A 22,632-nucleotide genomic window follows, 5' to 3' on the forward strand; every position below is an offset into this window, starting at 1 on the left:
ATATTAATGTTAAAATAACCTCTTAAATTGTAACTGGAACGGAATACAGTTATTAATACGGAATACGTATTCATGTATTCAGCTACTCCCCAACACTGCTGACTACATATTCTACCTTTGTCCCCCCGCTGGTTGATAACCTGAGTAGTTGTTGTGTAACAGCCTGTTTGCTTTCAGTCTGACATCGACCTCAACCTCAGTCCGTTTCTGTTTACCTGCAGATAATGTTTTTGTGTCAGTTACCTCCTGAGGTTTGGGGTTAAGCATATATTCAGTCAATTCTTTGGTCAACATTTCTTTATAAGTGTAACTAAATGTGTTTTTGCAGGCAGCGAATTCAGCACTAAGAGACAGAAAACAGTTCATCAGAGTGCCCTAAAATTATTCAGTTCACCCAAATGCTCCAAACCAGTGGTTCCCAACCTTTTTTCCTTGTCTAAGAAAAGCTGATAAAGACTTGCGCACCCCCTGTGATCTTTGCCCCCGAGGGGGTGCCCGGACCCCAGGTTTGGAACCACTGCTCCAAACCACACGACAATATCCCCTCTAACACCACCCACAGGAGCCTTTCATAAATTAGCAGTTGCAGGAAATGTGGTTGTCATATCTAAACCATACTAGACTTTCTTTGACATGCTATACTCTGACTTTTGTATCACATCTTTTTTTGTGGAGTCTTTAAACACGTGGTGTTTGATATTACAGTGGCTTAGTATAGACTTAGTATACTTTGACTTTGTTGTTGTTGCACTGCAGACTCTGACCCAGGTTTGATTCCCATTGTGGCCTGGCCTTTTTTTCATGTTCTTCCAGAATTTCTTTGACATACTATGCTATAACTTTTTTTTTAATCAATCTTTTGACATACTATACTATGCCTTTTTTTCGACATACTTTATTTTGTACTACACCAGCACCAGAAAGTATGCACTGCAGACTCTAACCCAGGTTTGAGTCCCAGTCAGTCCTGTTCTTTTTTGTGGAGTTTGCATATTCTTCCAGACTTTCTTTGACATATTATACTATAAATGTATCACTTTTTTCGACTTACTATACTATGACTTTTTCATCACTTTTTTGACATGCTATACTATGAGTTTATCACATTTTCGACTTACTATACTATGACTTTTTATCACTTTTTTGACTACGATTGTTTTTTAACGTACATTATTTTGTAATACAGTGGCTACAGACTCTGACCCAGGTTTGATTCCCAGTCCGTCCTCTCCTTTTTTTTTTGTGGAGTTTGCATATTCTTCCAGACTGTCTCTGGTATACCCTTTTACTTTTTTTTATCACTTTTTCAACATAGTATACTATGACTTTTTAATGCCGTTTTTTTTACATAATATGCTATGATTGTTTTCATCACCCAGTACTTGGTATAACAGTGGCTCAGTGGTTTACATCGCTCCAACTAGCTCCAGATGCAGGTTCAATTCCCAGTACGACCTGGACTTTTCTGGTAGAATTTGCATGTTTTTCCAGACTTTCTTTGACATACTATACTCAGAAAAAAGTGACTTTTTGATCACTTTTTTCAACATTTTTATACCATCACTTTTTCGACATACTATACTATGACTTTTTAAACATACTATACTATGACTTTTTAATGTTTTTTTAGACATACTATACTATGATTGCTTTTAACATATGTTATTTTGAACTACAGTGGCTCAGTGGTTTGCACTGCTCCAACCAGCACCAGAAATTAGGCACTGCAGACTCTCACCCAGGTTTGATTCCCAGTCTGTCCTGTCCTTCTTTTGTGGAGTTTGCATATTCTTCCAGACTGTCTCTGGCATACTATTTGACTTCGGTGGACTAGCACTAAACTTCCTAACCGATCTCCCTACAGACTGAGCTACTGCCACCCTAACAATGACATCCAGGCTAATTAACACCATTCCCAATTTTCCAACTATTCTCACTACTTCACCTTCTTCTTACGCAGTTATGCCTGCAATTGAGTTTAGCTTTATCAATTTAGCATTTCAGCATTCACAAGAATTTTTTCTGCAGGAAATTTGTCGATTATTTTCTCAATTCATGGATTAGTTGTTTATAAAATGTCAGAAAACGGTGCCAAAGCCCAAAATGGCGTCCTCAAATGTCTTATTTTGTCCGGAACTCAAAGATATTCAGTTTACTGTCACAGAGGAGGGAAGACACTAGAACAATATTCACATTTAACAAGCTGGAATCAGAGGATTTCGCAAAATGATCAATCGATTATCAAAATAGTTGAGCGCTTAATTTAATAGATGACAGCTAAATGATTATTCTACGCAGCTCTACTGTTGACACCGATACATTACGATTCCCTTTTAATGTGTTTGTGCTGTCTCTGCTCAGATCCAGCCCTATGAAAAGATCAAGACCAAGGGTCTTCCTGAAAACATCGCCGCCAGTCTCAACAAGCTTGCTGTGGTCAAACTGAATGGTGGTCTGGGAACCAGTATGGGCTGTAAGGGCCCCAAGAGTCTGATCAGCGTACGCAACGAGAACACCTTCCTGGACCTGACCGTCCAGCAGATCGAGGTAGAGGTTTTATTACAATACAATATTATATTGAGTCTTTGGGTCTGTCAGCAGGGGGTGCTGGGGTGCTGGAGGGTGGTCCACGGTCCACATAGAGGCGAAAGATACTACGTTACACAGGCTCTGTATTCTGCTGACGCCGCATCTCGCTAGTCCTCAGGTGTTTGTGGTTGGACAATTGAAAAAAAATCCCAAATTCTCTTTTGAGACATTGCTAAATAGCGCTGATAGATATAGTAAAACCTCATTCATCGTTGTGTGTGGCTGTGAGTGTGTGTGTGTGCATGCTATGCGCAGGCTGAATCGCAATCGTGTCAAGACAAATCTGATTGGCCAATACACACTGAAGATAAATTAAATAACTAAAAAAGTATCCCTCTCTTCATCCCACACCCAAAACATGACATACAAAATGTCGTGGAACAGAAACAACAACCAACATCATTTTATTGTCATTGCAGTTTAAAGCTTCGCCACTTCCCGCGCATATGACAATACGTTTGATTCAATTCAGGGTCCTGCGATTAGAGATGCACCGATTACAACTTTCTAGGCCGATTCGGATTTACGATTTTCTTTGAGTTAGGCCGGCCGATAGCGATTTTAGCCGATTCCGATTTCATTTTTTCCAACCACTTTACAGCACACACAAATATTTATTTTTTTATCTTTTCTTTAATAAAACATTTTGCACAGAACATAGAAGATGTTGAGCAATTAAAAAAACAGATAATGGATCACTATAAAATTGAACTATATAAATGACTCCTGGTGTGGGACATTCACACACATCTAAAGAGCAACGTTGGAACCATTTCCTTCTTCTCACATCCAATACCACACTAAAGAGATGTGATTTTGGGGGTTTGATTTCTTTAGTCCATTAGTGATTTTTTATGCTTATTCATGCTTAATTACTCATTTCCAAGAAACTTCTGAGCACATTTATGGTAAACACAAGATTTAAAGTGGTGCTTTTGCAGGATTAATTGTGGAGAAACTCAGTTTTACAGATGGTTAATTAACTACATTTATATTGTGCTTTTCTAGTCTTAACCACCTCTCAAAGAGCACAGCTCTGTCGATTAAATCAACTAATCGATTAGTCGACAAAATCCTATAAGTGTTAGTCGACTAAGAATTTCTTTAATCGAGGACAGACCTACTGTTAATTGTAGCGTTGACCGGCATGAAATCGGCGTGTGTCAGACTGACCTGCCGGTCACCAGTCATGCCCGAGTACGTGAAAAACGGCCAATTCTGGTCACCGGCCGCTCTATCGGTACTTCTCTACCTTGCGATGAATTTGAGGCGATATCTTATGCCATACAACACAGTTACATTTACAACAACTCAAAAACGCAACTAAAATATGATATGTCAGTTTCATAACTGAGCTCTTCCAGGCATTTCAATTTGAAACAAACTACTCTTTTTAATAAAAAGCATAAATGAAGAGCGGGAATCTCAAAATAAAGGGGTATCTTACGGACAATATGTATCTATATTTTAACTTTGCATCGATAATATTGGAACGTGGGTTTTTGCATTGATGTATCGTCACGCTCTCTAGTAGAGAGGCACAGAACGAGCAGCTCCGACCGTTTGAGGATCAGGTTGAACTAAACTCGGTGTTTCCGTTGTTGTTTGTTTGTTTGTTTGTTTGTTTTCAGCATCTGAACAAAACCTTTAACGCCGACGTGCCGCTGGTTCTCATGAACTCCTTCAACACCGACGAGGACACGAAGAAGATCCTGCAGAAATACAAACACCACCGCGTCAAGATCCACACCTTCAACCAGAGCAGGTACAACACGCACACACACACACACACACACACACACACACACATGCACACACACACACTCAAACACACAGACACACATTCACACACTCACACAGACACACATTCACACACACACACTCAAACACACAGACACACATTCACACACACACACTCAAACACACAGACACACATTCACACACTCACACAGACACACATTCACACAGACACACTCAAACACACAGACACACACACGTACGCACGCATGCACATACACACGCAGACACACACAGACACACACGCATGCACACACACGCGCAAGCCCGCACACACACACACGCACACACACACACACACACAGACACATGCACACACACACTCAAACACACAGACACACATTCACACACTCACACAGACACACATTCACACACACACACTCAAACACACAGACACACACACGTACGCACGCATGCACATACACACGCAGACACACACAGACACACACACAGACACACACGCATGCACACACACGCGCAAGCACGCACACACACACAAACGCACACACACACACACACAAACAGACACATGCACACACACACACACACACACACACACACACGTACGCACGCATGCACATACACACGCAGTCACACACAGACACACACGCATGCACACACACACACGCGCAAGCACGCACACACACACGCACACACACACACTCATACACACACACTCAAACACACAGACACACACACACGCTATGAAGGTAAATATGGTGCAAAACGTGAGAGCTTGTAGAATACAATGTGAGAACTTGCAGAACAAAAATTTTTAACTTGTATGTTAAAATTTGCACTTGTAAAAAATATTCACACGTGATCTGAATTTGAAGTCACAAAAAGAAAAAAAACACGAGAGCTTGTAAAAAAAAATCTGAACTTGTAAATTGAAATTTGCACTTGTAGAAAAAATATTCACAAATGTGTAGATTGATATTTGCATGAACACAATGACAGCTGCAAACTTGTAATGCAACATTTACTCGTGTATTGTGTACACAGGTTCATTATCCATCGTAACCACAATTCAGTAATTATAACCTCTCGAATCTGTCCCTGTATGCGCTCTCTCGCATCACAAAGTGGCGAATCTGCACCTCGACTTTTGCAACACTTGTTGCGATACATTTGGTGCAAAACTAATCTGTACCTGTGGACTTAGGCTGTGGAGCTCTGAGCCAACAGGACGGGGAGAGCAGGGTTTCTATCGCCAGATAAGGGACAACTCTGTCCGGCTTATTTAGCTATGTAGCATGGAAGCCTGGTGGAATGGCCCCAGCAGTTGTGATTGGGGCCTCAATTTTGAGGACATTGGAAATGGGTTTGAATGGGCTCTTCGCCAGACTGACTTGCAGAGCAAATCTCAGATTTGCCGGAAGTTCGTCAGGGTTTACCCAGGCTTGCAAATTTTAACATACAAGTTCAAATTTTTTGTTCTGCAAGTTCTCACATTGTACTCTACAAGCTCTCATATTTTGCACCATATTTACCTCCATAACACGCACTCACACACATACACACACACACACACACACACACACACACACAGACAGACAGACACACACGCACACACAGAGACACGCACAGACGCACACACATACACATACACGCACAGACACACACACACAGACACACACACACACCCCTTGCCTTAAAGCAGGGGCGTCAAACTCAACTTCCCAGAGGGCCACACTGGAAAATTAGAATCACACCAGGGGCCAGACATGTTTAGTTTATTGATAGGCTTTGTGTCATAAAGTCTTCTCACTTATAGTTTGGTCGACATAAAGTCCTAAAGAAGTCAGGAGAAACGTTCCCTGGCCATCACAGAAAGGAAAAAGTGACAAAAAATTTCGGCAACGGTGACAAAAACGTCAAAATATTACAAAGATTTCGGCAAAAGTGATAAAAACTTCGGCAACAGTGACAAAAACGTGGGAAAAAGTGGCAAAAGCGACAATAACTAGGTGGGCCGGATTTGGCCAGCGGGCCTTGAGTTTGACACATGGGCCTTTAAGTGTCTGAATTCATCTGGACTAGGGTGACCAGACGTCCCGAAAAATTCGGGACAGTTCCGAAATCCAAGCAGTTGTCCCGAATCCCGAATCCTGCCCTAATTGTCCCGAAAATTAGAGCAAAGTCTCAAAAGCAGACTCTGGAGTAGTTCTAGTCTGATAGAACATTAAAAACTGTTCGTGGTGATTGAGTCATCCTGCAGCCAGCTCCCATCGGCTGCTCATTGGCTGCAAGTTGCAACGCAAATTTTCATTCATTCATTTTTTAAATGGAGGCTCAGGCTGGTGTCCCGGGACCCGATCAAGATCAACACGTAGCTAAAAAGCAAAAAAGTCTCTGCAGGTACGGGGAGGACTGGGTAGGGAAATACCCGGGGATTACTGCAGTTTTCCGCAATGCAAACAAAGCGTTTTGCAATGTATGTAGGAAAGAGTTTGTTGTTTCACATGGGGGTCCAACTTCAGGCTCCATGCTAGCAGCAAACTACATATAGCCACGTTTTCCAAAATTTTATTTTTTATTTAACCTTTATTTATCCAGGTAAGTCGATTGAGAACAACTTCTCATTTGCAACGACGACCTGATCACATTCACACAGCTCCACATTTATACCTGGAAGCTGCCCAGTACAACCCCAGTCTGACCTGCTGGCCACTGGGCAGCTCCACTGGAGCGGTTGGGGTTAAGGGCCTTGCTCAAGGGCACCTCAGTGGTGGTAATGGGGGAGGGACAAAGCGCTGCTCTTTCACTTTCCCCACCCAGATTTTTATCCTGTCGGTCTGGGGATTGAACCAACGACTTCCCGGTCATAAGCTCGCTTCTCTAACCTTTAGGCCACCACTGCCCAAAAACAATTCTTCATCTTGTTTAACACACAACTTTAATGAAACCTAGATTTTTTTATTGGTATATGTGTTTTTTTTTTGACTCAAGTAGTTATAGTCTGATAGAACATTAAGAAGACCAATACCAAGAAAAAAAATCACCACCACACTAGAGATGGCCCGATACCATTTTTTGCTTCCCGATACCGATTCCGATACCTGAACTTGTGTATCGCCCGATACCGAGTACCGATCCGATACCAGTGTGTCATATATTTTATTATGTTTTAACAGCTGTATACTACTACCCCTGTATGGATGTGATATGATTTCTATCTTTGTGAAACATGAACAAACACAAACAATGAACGCTACAGAACTTTCTTTTATTCTCCAGTTTGACAGTCAGTTATAACGGAAGAAGAACATAAATAAACTACTCTAACGTAGATTTTCTTTAGGGCTTTATTACGTGGTATCGGATCGGTGCATAAACTCCAGTACTTCCCGATACCGATTCCGATACCTGAATTTGCGTATCGGCCGATACCGAGTACCGATCCGATACCAGTGTGTCATATATTTTATTATGTTTTAACAGCTGTATACTACTATCCCTGTATGGATGTGATATTATTTCTATCTTTGTTGTCTGTCTGGCTCAGGTTAAACTCTTTGTAAAACATGAACAAACACAAACAATGAATGTCGTACAACTTTCTTTTTATTCTCCAGTTCGGTTATAACGGAAAAAGAACATAAATAAACTACTTTAACTACTGGTATCGGTATCGGAACATCTCTACACCACACCCCCCGTCCCGAATTTTACCCATCCTCATCTGGTCACCCTAATCTGGACATCGGTGATCTTTTGTTCTCCCCGCAGGTATCCAAGGATCAACAAAGAGTCGCTGCTGCCGATTGCCAAAAACATGGGGATGAACGGCGAGAACGGCGAGGCGTGGTACCCGCCGGGGCACGGAGACGTCTACGCCAGCTTCGCCAACTGCGGCCTGCTGGACCGACTGCTCGCCGAGGGCAAGGAGTACATCTTCGTGTCCAACATCGACAACCTGGGCGCCACTGTCGACCTCTTCATTCTGCAGCACCTGATGAGCCAGCCGGCCGACCGGCGCTGCGAGTTCATCATGGAGGTCACCGACAAAACCAGAGCGGACGTCAAGGTAGGCGCGGCGGCGGGGTTTTTTTTTTTTTTCTTCTCGGATCATCGGGATCTGCGGAAAGCTGTGGTGTCACCCGACGGTAGGGTTGCACGATATTGACCAAATGCGATATCGATATTAATTTAGATATTTTTAAACATGTGTAAAATTACAAAAGTTACGGGAAAATGCATCAAAATAGATTCATAACAAATTAAACAAGTTTTCTTACAACACAAGGTTTATTTCAACTGACAGTCATATTGGACCGGTCCAACATGAATATATAAGGACCACGTCTACAGAACAGGACATGTTCTACTGGTTGGACAGTATAAAATATATAAATAAAGAGAACAAGACATGTTTTACTGGTTGGACAGTATAAAATATATAAATAAATAGAGAACAGGACATGTTCTACTGGTTGGACAGTATAAAATATATAAATAAATGGAGAACAGGACATGTTCTACTGGTTGGACAGTATAGAATATATAAATAAATAAATAGAGAACAGGACATGTTCTACTGGTTGGACAGTATAAAATATATAAATAAATAGAACAGGACATGTTTTACTGGTTGGACAGTATAAAATATATAAATAGAGAACAGGACATGTTCTACTGGTTGGACAGTATAAATATATAAATAAATAGAGAACAGGACATGTTCTACTGGTTGGACAGTATAAAATATATAAATAAAGAGAACAGGACATGTTCTACTGGTTGGACAGTATAGAATATATAAATAAATAGAGAACAGGACATGTTCTACTGGTTGGACAGTATAAAATATATAAATAAATAGAGAACAGGACATGTTCTACTGGTTGGACAGTATAAAATATATAAATAAATAGAGAACAGGACATGTTCTACTGGTTGGACAGTATAAAATATATAAATAAAAAGAGAACAGAACATGTTCTACTGGTTGGACAGTATAAAATATATAAATAAATAGAGAACAGGACATGTTCTACTGGTTGGACAGTATAAAATATATAAATAAAAAGAGAACAGAACATGTTCTACTGGTTGGACAGTATAAAATATATAAATAAATAGAGAACAGGACATGTTCTACTGGTTGGACAGTATAGAATATATAAATAAATAGAGAACAGGACATGTTCTACTGGTTGGACAGTATAAAATATATAAATAAATAGAGAACAGGACATGTTCTACTGGTTGGACAGTATAGAATATATAAATAAATAGAGAACAGGACATGTTCTACTGGTTGGACAGTATAGAATATATAAATAAATAGAGAACAGGACATGTTCTACTGGTTGGACAGTATAAAATATATAAATAAATAGAGAACAGGACATGTTCTACTGGTTGGACAGTATAAAATATATAAATAAATAGAGAACAGGACATGTTCTACTGGTTGGACAGTATAAAATATATAAATAAATAGAGAACAGGACATGTTCTACTTGTTGGACAGTATAGAATATATAAATAAATTGAGAACAGGACATGTTCTACTGGTTGGACAGTATAGAATATATAAATAAATAGAGAACAGGACATGTTCTACTGGTTGGACAGTATAAAATATATAAATAAATAGAGAACAGGACATGTTCTACTGGTTGGACAGTATAAAATATATAAATAAATAGAGAACAGGACATGTTCTACTGGTTGGACAGTATAAAATATATAAATAAATAGAGAACAGAACATGTTCTACTGGTTGGACAGTATAAAATATATAAATAAATAGAGAACAGGACATGTTCTACTGGTTGGACAGTATAAAATATATAAATAAATAGAGAACAGGACATGTTCTACTGGTTGGACAGTATAAAATATATAAATAAATAGAGAACAGGACATGTTCTACTGGTTGGACAGTATAAAATATATAAATAAATAGAGAACAGGACATGTTCTACTGGTTGGACAGTATAAAATATATAAATAAATAGAGAACAGGACATGTTCTACTGGTTGGACAGTATAAAATATATAAATAAATAGAGAACAGGACATGTTTTACTGGTTGGACAGTATAAAATATATAAATAAATAGAGAACAGAACATGTTCTACTGGTTGGACAGTATAAAATATATAAATAAATAGAGAACAGGACATGTTCTACTGGTTGGACAGTATAAAATATATAAATAAATAGAGAACAGGACATGTTCTACTGGTTGGACAGTATAAAATATATAAATAAATAGAGAACAGGACATGTTCTACTGGTTGGACAGTATAAAATATATAAATAAATAGAGAACAGGACATGTTCTACTGGTTGGACAGTATAAAATATATAAATAAATAGAGAACAGGACATGTTCTACTGGTTGGACAGTATAAAATATATAAATAAATAGAACGGGACATGTTTTACTGGTTGGACAGTATAAAATATATAAATAAAAAGAGAACAGGACATGTTCTACTGGTTGGACAGTATAAAATATATAAATAAATAGAGAACAGGACATGTTCTACTGGTTGGACAGTATAAAATATATAAATAAATAGAGAACAGGACATGTTCTACTGGTTGGACAGTATAAAATATAAAAAAATAGAGAACAGGACATGTTCTACTGGTTGGACAGTATAAAATATATAAATAAATAGAGAACAGGACATGTTCTACTGGTTGGACAGTATAAAATATATAAATAAATAGAGAACGGGACATGTTTTACTGGTTGGACAGTATAAAATATATAAATAAAAAGAGAACAGGACATGTTCTACTGGTTGGACAGTATAAAATATATAAATAAATAGAGAACAGGACATGTTCTACTGGTTGGACAGTATAAAATATATAAATAAATAGAGAACAGGACATGTTCTACTGGTTGGACAGTATAGAATATATAAATAAATAGAGAACAGGACATGTTCTACTGGTTGGACAGTATAAAATATATAAATAAATAGAGAACAGGACATAACTTTTCTTTCTCTTCTCTGATTCTTTCCGTTTTGTTGTCTCTATTTTTTAACATACACTGTCACTCTGTTGAAATATGCACCCACGTGGTTCGCTCCATAGGGTTTGTCACGTAGTGGCCCCATGTGCTGACATGCACAACGTGCACATAAGTGGCGCGGTAACTGACCAATGAAACCTGATCATTTCAGCGTTTCAAGCTCTAAATCAAACACAACTAAGCCACACAGCCAACAGACGGGACACAGCACTCCACAAAATAAACTAAATATTGCACACTTATTGCGACACTTTCGATATAATATTGCACTAACGATATTGAGTTGATATATCATGCACCCATACCCGACGGGCAATAGCTTCAGGGACTGACTTTCCAAAACACTGAAGTAGTGTTATTTGTTCTGTTTACGTAACAGACCAACCCTAACCTGTATTTGCTTGGCGAAATTGCTAGCAAATTTTCATCATACATTTCATACAATTTTACACCACGTTCCTTGTTTCAGTTTAACCTAATTCCCACATTTCCTCCTTCGAGTTTAATATCGTTTTGTTAGATCATTTTGTTACATGTTTGTTCATTCATACAGTAGGCTAGGCTAGTGTCGTAGGGGTGAGCTAGCCAGCTAGCAAACTGCACACCATGGCAGACAATGCTAATATCATCCACCTGATTTTGGCGAAGCCATTTGAAAGTCTTCCTTACGAGGAGAAACTTAGAATTAAGCAGCAGGGTTAGATCAACACTAAGATTGATTTAGTGCAAAAGACAGAGCAAAGTAACAGGTCTGTTCAGCTCTCCTGGTATGACAGAGTTAGCTGGCTGTGCTGTGACAAAGAAAATGTACTGCTGGCCATTCCTCTTGACGAAACCTTCCCATGGATATTATAAATTATTATAATAATTATATTATTTATTATTATTATTATATAATTAAATTATTGCATTACTATTATATATATATATATATATATATTATAATATTAACATAAATAAATGGACAATTTGTATGATTTGTATGACCCTCTTTGAATGACCAGCAGCTGCCACTGGTGAGGAGGGGTTCTGCTTCAGCCTCTCACAGCTTCCTGTTTCCTTCCTCTCTCCGCAGGGTGGGACACTGATCCAGTACGAGGATCACCTGAGGCTGCTGGAGATCGCGCAGGTGCCGAAGGCCCACGTCGACGAGTTCAAGTCCGTCACCAAGTTCAAGATCTTCAACACCAACAACCTGTGGATCTCTCTGCCCGCCATCAAGAGGCTGCAGGACGAGAACGCCATGGAGCTGGAGATCATCGTCAACCCAAAGGTGACAGACACAAATAAACAATATCTATGTGTATTTTCCAAGATAATTTAGGGCTTTTTTAGTCTTTATTTTATAGGATATCTGAAGAAAGAAAGAAAGAAAGGGGGGCATGATATGCAGATAAGGGACTCGTACCGCTGCGGTATGGACTGAGGCTTATTATATGGGGCACACACTCACAGGTGAGCTACCAGGGCGCGATTTAAATGGAGTCAGGTGAGTTTGGCGATGGCGATTTCTGAGCTGTTTCAATGTTAAACAAAAAGGATCTTACTCTGTAGGGATCATTTCCATAATGTTGTCAGACACTTGGAATAATAATCTGAGTCTGATACACGGCACATTTACCCAATAGGCTATAATCTTTATGGTTACATTTCTGCCCGGTTCATCGCTGCCAGTTACAGAGTTCTCGCTCGAAAACTGGACCAATTTTAAAGTGCTCATTTTATGCTTTTTGGCTTTTCCCTTTCCTTTATTGTGTTATATATCTTTTTTTGTGCACGTTATAGGTTTACAAAGTGAAAAGTCCCCCCCAAAGGGACTTACCATCTCCAACAGAAAACACTGTTCACCAACTGCTCCAAACAGCTCTATTGTAGTCCAGCCTTTACTTCAGAGACCAACGTGGTCACTTTGTAACACACGTTATAATGCTCACCTAGCTGCTAGCATGGTACACCCTCATACTCTGCTTCTGACTGGCTAGTAGTCCTTACCTAGGTACTGTCAGGGCCTCATACTCTGCTTCTGACTGGCTAGTAGTCCTTACCTAGTTACTTTCAGGGCGCACCCTCATACTCTGCTTCTGACTGGCTAGTAGTCCTTACCTAGGTACTGTCAGGGCCTCATACTCTGCTTCTGACTGGCTAGTAGTCCTTACCTAGGTACTGTCAGGGCCTCATACTCTGCTTCTGACTGGTTAGTAGTCCTTACCTAGGTCCTGTCAGGGCCTCATACTCTGCTTCTGACTGGCTAGTAGTCCTTACCTAGGTACTGTCAGGGCACACCCTCATACTCTGCTTCTGACTGGCTAGTAGTCCTTACCTAGGTACTGTCAGGGCCTCATACTCTGCTTCTGACTGGCTAGTAGTCCTTACCTAGGTACTGTCAGGGCACACCCTCATACTCTGCTTCTGACTGGCTAGTAGTCCTTACCTAGGTACTGTCAGGGCCTCATACTCTGCTTCTGACTGGCTAGTAGTCCTTACCTAGGTCCTGTCAGGGCCTCATACTCTGCTTCTGACTGGCTAGTAGTCCTTACCTGCTTCTGAGGCTACTGTCCTTAGGGCACACCCTCATACTCTGCTTCTGACTGGCTAGTAGTCCTTACCTAGGTACTGTCAGGGCACACCCTCATACTCTGCTTCTGACTGGCTAGTAGTCCTTACCTAGGTACTGTCAGGGCCTCATACTCTGCTTCTGACTGGCTAGTAGTCCTTACCTAGGTACTGTCAGGGCACACCCTCATACACTGCTTCTGACTGGCTAGTAGTCCTTACTAGTCCATCTAGTAGAGGAGCTGCAGCAATGTGTAGTACAACAGAAATATGGTGTTTTTTGACAATTAAACCATGTAAACCTATTCTGATATAACCTCTAAATACAATTATGAACCTGAAAATGAGCATAATATGAGCACTTTAAAGATTGATCAGTGCATTGTAAAATAGGTTCCAGGTGGAAAAATACAGGAATTATCCTTTAATTTTAGATTTTATTTAAAGGTGACCTACTATATACAGTAGAGCAGCACTTTATACAATCGCAGATTAAGGTTTAACCAAAAACTACACAAGTGGACATGTTTTAGTAGTAATGTGACCTGAAAATTTGGAGAAATTACCAACATGGGCAGCCGAGATCACAGCTTTCTCTGGCGATAGCGTGCAGCTAGTTGTGAAAATGGAAACACCGCAGTAACGTTAGCCTAAAAAAAAGAGAGTAGAAACCTTTAATGTTTCAGGTTGTAAACTGGCATGTTAAGCCTAAAAAAGTTTGAGATTTAAAAAGAAAAACAGCAGAAACAACTTTGTCTGTTTTCCACGAGCGATAATATGACCCGACAATAAGAAGAATCACTCGCAGCCACTGTTTCCTACTCTAACCCCAAACCCCTGTATGCTGCCCATTGATTGGATGAAAGACTCCGGTCCCCTTTACAGATGTTTATTAACACCGTAGAACTAAAAGTTCAAGTAGACAAAATAAAAGACAACATCAAATATTGCAATCATTACATAAATAGCATGGCTTAGCACTGTAGCTAATGCTGATAAAGAATACCGAGTAATACTGACCACTTTAGCCTGCTTCTCAACCAAACGGCAGAGTCATTCCCCAGAGGCAATCTTCACAGTCAAAAAATATGATTCTTCAACTTACACACAGTTGTAGCAAACACCACGAAGCATGGAGTAATAATGAAAAAACAAAACTAGCAGGTAACCTCACCGCTACAGGTGAGCCTTGGTCTGTGTGTAGCTTCCAGAGCTAACAGGCGCTACTCCTGGTTTTTACTAGGGCTGTCAATCGATTAAAAAATGTAATCAAATTAATTACAACTCTGTGATTAATTAATCAAAATGAATCGCATACATAATTAACAGTGCCTGAACCGATACTTTTTAAGAAAGTAAAAAAAGAAAAGAAAAAAGAAGGGTACTAAACAACAGGCGGTGACATTAAAGAAGGGTTTGTTTATTGCTAAGGCCATATGGTCAAAATTAAATGATTTGATAATAATCTATAACAATAACAATAACTTATTTCACTAGTAAATTGCTGTTGAACGACAAAAACAACCACGAGATGGGAAAAGGACATTTACAATAACTACAAATGCGCCACGAGGCTGTAGTTTACCAGTTTCCTTGAACGCACCGTCTGTGTTGTTTTTCCGACGGCAGCTGCAGATTGTTAGCCTAGAAATCTAGACGCAGCCTAGTGGCAGCTGGCTGGTCAGGCTAGCAGACTGTTACATACCGGTGTTGAATCCTCTACAGTAAAACACAGTCAAACTTTACACCGTTTAGCGTTAGCTGTCAGCATTTTAACAGTGTTTAATCCAGCTACTAGCTAGCGCTAGGCTAACGTTAGCTGCTGTCGAGTGTAGTGTTAACTAGCGTCCCGTGCAGCGGTGTTTGTGTTGCCTGTATCGTCCGTCTCAGAGCATCAGAGAGAAGAGCAGACATATCAGGGGAACCAGATTTCGGTAGCCAGGGTTGGCAGGAAGAAGTAACAAGTAGCTAAATGTTCCCATCAATGACCCAGGCAGCACCTCCTCATCTCCCAACTTCATTTTACACTCGAATGGTGGCTAGAAAGGCTCCGGGTCAAACGTCAATATGGAATGGATTAATCTGCGTTATTTTTTTTAACGCGTTATTTTTTTCTCAGATTAATTAATCGAAATTAACTCGTTATTTTGACAGCCCTAGTTTTTACTCATGTCAAAATAAAAAGGTACTTATTTCAAAATAAATTCTGCAAAAAAACTGCTGCATTTACACTAGAGATGGTCCGATACCGATACCAGTATCGGTATCGGCTCCGATACTGCCTAAAACGCTGGTATCGGTATCGGGAAGTACTGGAGTTTATGCACCGATCCGATACCACGTAATAAAGCCCTAAAGAAAATCTACGTTAAAGTAGTTTATTTATGTTCTTTTTCCGTTATAACTGACTGTCAAACTGGAGAATAAAAGAAAGTTCTGCGGCATTCATTGCTTGTGTTTGTTCATGTTTCACAAAGATAGAAATCATATCACATCCATACAGGGATACTAGTATACAGCTGTTAAAACATAATAAAACATATGACACACTGGTATCGGGCCATCTCTAATTCACACCCTGAATGTCTCTGCAGACGCTGGACGGAGGTCTGAACGTCATCCAGCTGGAGACGGCCGTGGGCGCCGCCATCAAGAGCTTCAACAACGCGCTGGGTGTGAACGTCCCGCGCAGCCGCTTCCTGCCGGTGAAGACGTCGTCCGACCTGCTGCTGGTGATGTCCAACCTGTACAGCCTGGACGCCGGCTCGCTCACCATGAGCAAGAAGAGGGAGTTCCCCACCACGCCGCACGTCAAGCTGGGCAGCTCCTTCACCAAGGTCAGCAGCACCAGCAGGGAAACACCTGAACAACATCTAAAGCACATTTTATTTATTTGTTTGTTTATTTTAGTGCTGTCAAACGATTAAAATATTTAATCGCGATTAATCGCGTTAATGTCATAGTTAACTCGTAATTAATCGCACATTTTTTTATCTATTCTAAATGTTCCCTTGATTTCTTTTTGTCCCGTTTTTTTTTTTTTTTTTTTTTTTTTTTTTCTCATTTTAATGCTCTTATCAACATGGAAAAGTGGATCGGCTTGCTTTGTGCAAATTGTTTTTTATTGAAAACAACATTGGCATATACTGTAGTGTTCAATTTCACACCAACATTCTCACTTGGACCCATTTAGCTACGGCTGCAGTAAGTTTGTTCTTAGTTGTGGTATCCATGTGCTGTGCGCTCGGCCATCAGCTGTGTGTTTGGCCATCAGCTGTGTGTTTGGCCATCAGCTGGGTGCTCGGCCATCAGCTGTGCACTCGGCCATCAGCTGTGCGCTCGGCCATCAGCTGGGTGCTCGGCCATCAGCTGTGCGCTCGGCCATCAGCTGTGCGCTCGGCCATCAGCTGGGTGCTCGCCATCAGCTGTGCGCCGCCATCAGCTGGGTGCTCGCCATCAGCTGTGTGTTTGGCCATCAGCTGGGTGCTCGGCCATCAGCTGTGTGCTCGGCCATCAGCTGTGCGCTCGGCCATCAGCTGGGTGCTCGGCCATCAGCTGTGTGTTTGGCCATCAGCTGGGTGCTCGGCCATCAATTGTGTGCTCGGCCATCAGCTGTGTGCTCGGCCATCAGCTGTGTGTTTGGCCATCAGCTGTGTGCTCGGTCATCAGCTGTGTGTTTGGCCATCAGCTGTGCGCTCGGCCATCAGCTGGGTGCTCGGTCATCAGCTGTGTGTTTGGCCATCAGCTGTGTGTTTGGCCATCAGCTGTGTGTTTGGCCATCAGCTGTGTGCTCGGTCATCAGCTGTGTGTTTGGCCATCAGCTGTGCGCTCGGCCATCAGCTGGGTGCTCGGTCATCAGCTGTGTGTTTGGCCATCAGCTGTGTGCTCGGCCATCAGCTGTGTGTTTGGCCATCAGCTGTGTGCTCGGTCATCAGCTGTGTGTTTGGCCATCAGCTGTGCGCTCGGCCATCAGCTGTGTGCTCGGCCATCAGCTGTGTGCTCGGCCATCAGCTGTGTGTTTGGCCATCAGCTGTGCGCTCGGCCATCAGCTGGGTGCTCGGCCATCAAGTGGTATTTCAGACTGGACGAGCTGCGACGATAGCTCAGTTCACAACAACAAAACACACACAGATCATTTTGGTCTCGTCAATGGAACCATTTGGCAAATTTTTAAAATTAAACTTTCCATTCTGAATCTTATTGGCGTCCATTTCGGCGTCTCGCACTCGCCATCCACTCAAAATGTACCGTTAGCCTGCTAGCTACTCTTTGGCCGGCTGGCGAGCCCAAACCAGTGTGTGCGGCGTGCCTGAATGTTTAGTTTCCGGTCTAGCTAGATCCGGTGTGGTAGTTGTAGTTTTTCTAATGTCACTAGTTGCTGCAACAGCATGTGAGAAAAACTACAAAATTTGCTAGGCCAAAAAGAACGTTAATCTCACGATAAATTGACGCCGTTAATAACGCGTTTAACAGCAGTAGTTTATTTAAAGGGGACAATGCACATCAATTGACATTTTTTTTGTTCACACTCAAAATGTAAATGTGCCAGAGTTAGCAAAAAAAGCTAATTTTCATCTGCAGTCCCTTGGCAGGTAAACACATCATCATATTACTTTAATAAAAAAGAATGCAAGAAAGATAGAAAGCAAATTAAGAAAGATGAAGAGAGAGGGACAAAAAAAATATATATATAAAATAAGTACAATATGAAGAAGGGCAGTACCTAGGATGAAGTAAACCAGCTATTGATAAAATAACGCCAACATGTTCCTATTTACATATGATTTTGATATGAGTCACAGCGTGTACAAATAACAAGGTCCCATGACACACAGCCATCTTCTAACCGTATACATACTGGGAACTATATTCTCAGAGAGGCGAAGCACTGCTACTCTCTGCTCCTCACCACAGGGCTTCTCAGGTGCTGCAAGCAAATCCCTCCACCCAAGTAGCAGAGAGTAGCAGTGCTTCACCTTTCTGAGAATATAGTTCCCAGTATGTATACAGTTAGAAGATGGCTGTGTGTCATGTGACCTTGTTATTTGTACACGCTGTGACTAAACAAATCACAACATGTAAATAGGAAAATGTTGGTGTTATTTTGTCACTTATTGGGAGCAGTAGGCTAGATGGAGCCAGTTACCTCCAGGATCTGTGCTAAGCTAGGCTAGATGGAGCAGGTTACCTCCAGGATCTGTGCTAAGCTAGGCTAGATGGAGCCGGTTACCTCCAGGATCTGTGCTAAGCTAAGCTAGATGGAGCCAGTTACCTCCAGGATCTGTGCTAAGCTAAGCTAGATGGAGCCAGTTACCTCCAGGATCTATTTCCAGGATTCAGACTGTTGAAACAGTCTGATGTTGTTTGTGTTGCAGGTTCAGGAGTTTCTGTCCAGGTTCGAGAGCATCCCGGACATGTTGGAGCTGGACCACCTCACCGTGTCGGGAGACGTCACCTTCGGGAAGAACGTCTCTCTGAAGGTAACAAACATCCCCGGTCGCTGGTCTCGCATCGTCAGCTCTATCTCCGCGCTGGGGAGTAAAGTCTGGCTACACCACAGATGCATTCTCTGGGTGGGTAGGTGGATAGATAGATAGATAGATAGATAGATAGATAGATAGATAGATAGATATATAGATAGATAGATAGATAGATAGATAGATAGATAGATAGATAGATAGATAGATAGACAGACAGATAGATAGATAGATATTTATTGATCCCAAAAAATGAGAAATAACGGTGTTGCAGCAGCAAAATATCAGACACACAGCACACATACAGAGTATACATTAAATAATAGGAAAGTTGGCAGACGCCATCTCTACACACATGTTCTTAGTGACTATAAAAAAAGAACTGAACTTAAAGACCAAAAAAACTAACTAAAAACACACAAAATACACACACATCAGGAGCTGCTGCAACAGGCTACTGCACGACACAGCGCCATTTTGCCAATATATAGATAGATGGATAGATAGATAGGGAGGTATGGAGGTAGGGAGGTAGGTAGTCTTGCATTGTCAGGTCTATCTCCGCGCTGTGGAGTAAAGTCTGGCTACACCACAGATGCATTCTGGGATAGGAGAAATAAACTATCTTGGCCGTTTCAATTTCAATTCAATTCAATTTTATTTATAGAATCAAATCATAACAAAAGTTATCTCGAGACACTTTACAGATAGAGTAGGTCTAGACCACACTCTATTATTTACAAAGCCCCAACAATTCCAACAATTCCAGTAATTCCCTCAAGAGCAAGCAGTGCGACAGTGGCGAGGAAAAACTCCCTCTTGGGAAGAAACCTCGGACAGACCCAGGCTCTTGGTAGGCGGTGTCTGACGGGCCGGTTGGGGGTGTGATGAACAGTGGTGATAAAAGTCACATTAATAATGGAACAGTGACTGGATGTAGCCGGAAGCTGCAGGGTTTGCCGTTTGCATTTCTTTAAACCAATCACAATCGTCTTGTACTTTTACTGTGTGGTTTTAGTACTTTCACTGAAGTAAAGGATCTGAATACTCAGTTCAGACAAAAGATTCGTGACGAGATGAAAACAGTTTTTTTTTTTTTTTTTTTTAAACGTTGCAGAGAAAAGTCGCAGCGTTGCGAACCGGTCCGCCTGTTTCAACAGCCTATAGAGAAGACAGCTGGTCAAGTCAGCTACAAACTATAGACAGAAATGATCCAAGCTAGATGTTGAGATGCACCGATAGACCGGCCGGTGACCGGCAGGTCAGTCTGACATACGGCGATTTCATGCCGGTCAACGCTACAATTAACTGACAGCATAAGTTATACGAGTTACAGTTCTCAAGGAAGCACGCACGTCTCTTTTTCCTTTCTCTCAACTTCTCCGCCACGTGTTGCGCGTACCCATCACCAACTATAGGTGGTGATAGACAGATGGTTTATCCAATCAGCTAACCAGGATTTTCACCCCCTTCCCAAAAGTTCTCCAACGGAAAGTTCCCAGATGGATGCGCCGAGCAAATGCGAAGCGATCCATCTGGCGGAGTCAGGTTAGGTTTTAGTAAAAATGACTTTTTCACGGTTTGATGACCACACTTTTGTTTTACTTCCTCCAGGGAACCGTCATCATCATAGCCAATCACGGTGACCGGATCGATATTCCCGCCGGAGCGATGCTGGAGAATAAGATTGTTTCAGGAAACCTGCGGATCCTCGACCACTGAGTTCTTCCGGGCAAAAAAAAAAAACCTACAACACACAACACAAACAAGCCAATTTGCACCTTGAAGAGACTGAAAGAGAGATGATTTCCCTTCACTGATGAACTGTCACAACACTGTTTGTTTTTATCAGCCTGGTCACGCCCGAGCCCACTGTGGTTGTCTGTTTCTGCTCTCTAATAAAGAAGTGCGATATGGGTCAACTGAGTGTCGTGTTATGTTTACATACTGCTGTAGTCGTGCTCGACTCTTCAAATGATTTCAAATTCAGAGTTTGGGGGGGTGTTATTCAATTTTTTGAATTAGTTTTAAAAGGTTTTTTAAAGCTACATTGTGTAATGTTTTGAGTTGATTCTTAGCAAAAAAAAACTTTGTTCTTTCACAAATATTTGCTCATTCATGTGTAATTACTTCCACCAACTAATCAAAGTATTCTCGTAAGCGTAGAATCTGAAATTCAGAATACATACTAGCGAGTCGCTTGTATGGCGGCAGTCATGTAGCGCCTCCATCTTTAAAATACATTAGCCAAAGAGGGACATACCTCCGTCTTCTGCCCTCGGTTGAGTGTGTGGCTACTCGGCCTATGCAGCGAGCTAAACACACAGTAAAAGGAGGAGGTTCCCGGAATGACACGACACAGTTTTTTCTTCTTAGTGCTTTTACTGAAGACCTTTTTCTGATTTTGTAAAACTGTGAAACATACAAACAAATTGTATTAAAAATACATTATTTAACAAACCAAGACTCATAGCTGTGAATTTAAATGCTGAAAGTGGTCAGAAATTCAAGATATAAGAATCACAAACTACATTTTTAAATAATTCAGGTTGTATCAGTTTCTGATTACAGTTTCAGTACACAGAATTACAGACAGTTCAAAATACTGTTCAACATATCTGTAATCCCAACATTATTTACTGCTACTGTAGAAGAAAGTTGGAAATTAGTTTCTCTTTTCACTAATCTGTAAAAGTATAACAGCTCTTTCCTCTTTAGTTAGATTTAGTAGAACGTGAACTCAGCAAGCCTTAGTCAAAGCTACACTGGAAAACAAAAACTTCTCGTTTTACTTTTACAACCTGTATGTACAACCTGACGACCTGGATTGTGAGAAAAACAGTGCTAACATTGACTTATACGATATTGTGCAACCACATACTAAACAGAAGCTAGCGACATGAGCTTGACTTAGAACAAAAAACAACCTTTTGCTTGTAAGAGTTAAAATAACCTCTTAAGTAATCAGAACTTTAGAAAACAAAATCGACCACTAATTACTAGTGGTGGGCAGATCGAGGCTTCGTGAAACAATGAAACAGTTGAAGCATATGTGCCATATTGTGTCGAGGCTTCGAAACAATCCACCTAATGGTCACTTGCAGGTGTCAACAACCTTGACAACGAGCCATTTTTTATTATTGTATTTTTCTAATATGTGAAGCTTGTAACCTGTAGGCTCCTCACTGTGCATAATGTTATTTTGGTCAT

At 40.9% G+C, this 22,632-nt stretch overlaps 1 protein-coding gene across 2 annotated transcripts in view; it reads left to right on the forward strand.

Annotated features, from left to right (window-relative positions):
- Nucleotides 1-21,344, forward strand: part of LOC114569409 (UTP--glucose-1-phosphate uridylyltransferase) — a 39,062-nt gene extending 17,718 nt beyond the window's left edge. For both annotated transcript variants that reach the window (XM_028599221.1, XM_028599212.1), the window contains exons 4-10: nt 2,362-2,547; nt 4,221-4,354; nt 8,119-8,416; nt 12,468-12,665; nt 16,540-16,782; nt 19,321-19,425; nt 21,037-21,344. In XM_028599221.1, coding sequence (XP_028455022.1) covers nt 2,362-2,547; nt 4,221-4,354; nt 8,119-8,416; nt 12,468-12,665; nt 16,540-16,782; nt 19,321-19,425; nt 21,037-21,144 — 1,272 coding nt within the window. In that variant the 3' untranslated portion in view covers nt 21,145-21,344. The remainder of the gene's footprint in view (nt 1-2,361; nt 2,548-4,220; nt 4,355-8,118; nt 8,417-12,467; nt 12,666-16,539; nt 16,783-19,320; nt 19,426-21,036) is intronic.
- Nucleotides 21,345-22,632: the final 1,288 nt, after the last annotated feature.

The sequence above is a fragment of the Perca flavescens genome, chromosome 2 (genome assembly GCF_004354835.1).
Source record: "Perca flavescens isolate YP-PL-M2 chromosome 2, PFLA_1.0, whole genome shotgun sequence".
Lineage (NCBI taxonomy): Eukaryota > Metazoa > Chordata > Actinopteri > Perciformes > Percidae > Perca > Perca flavescens.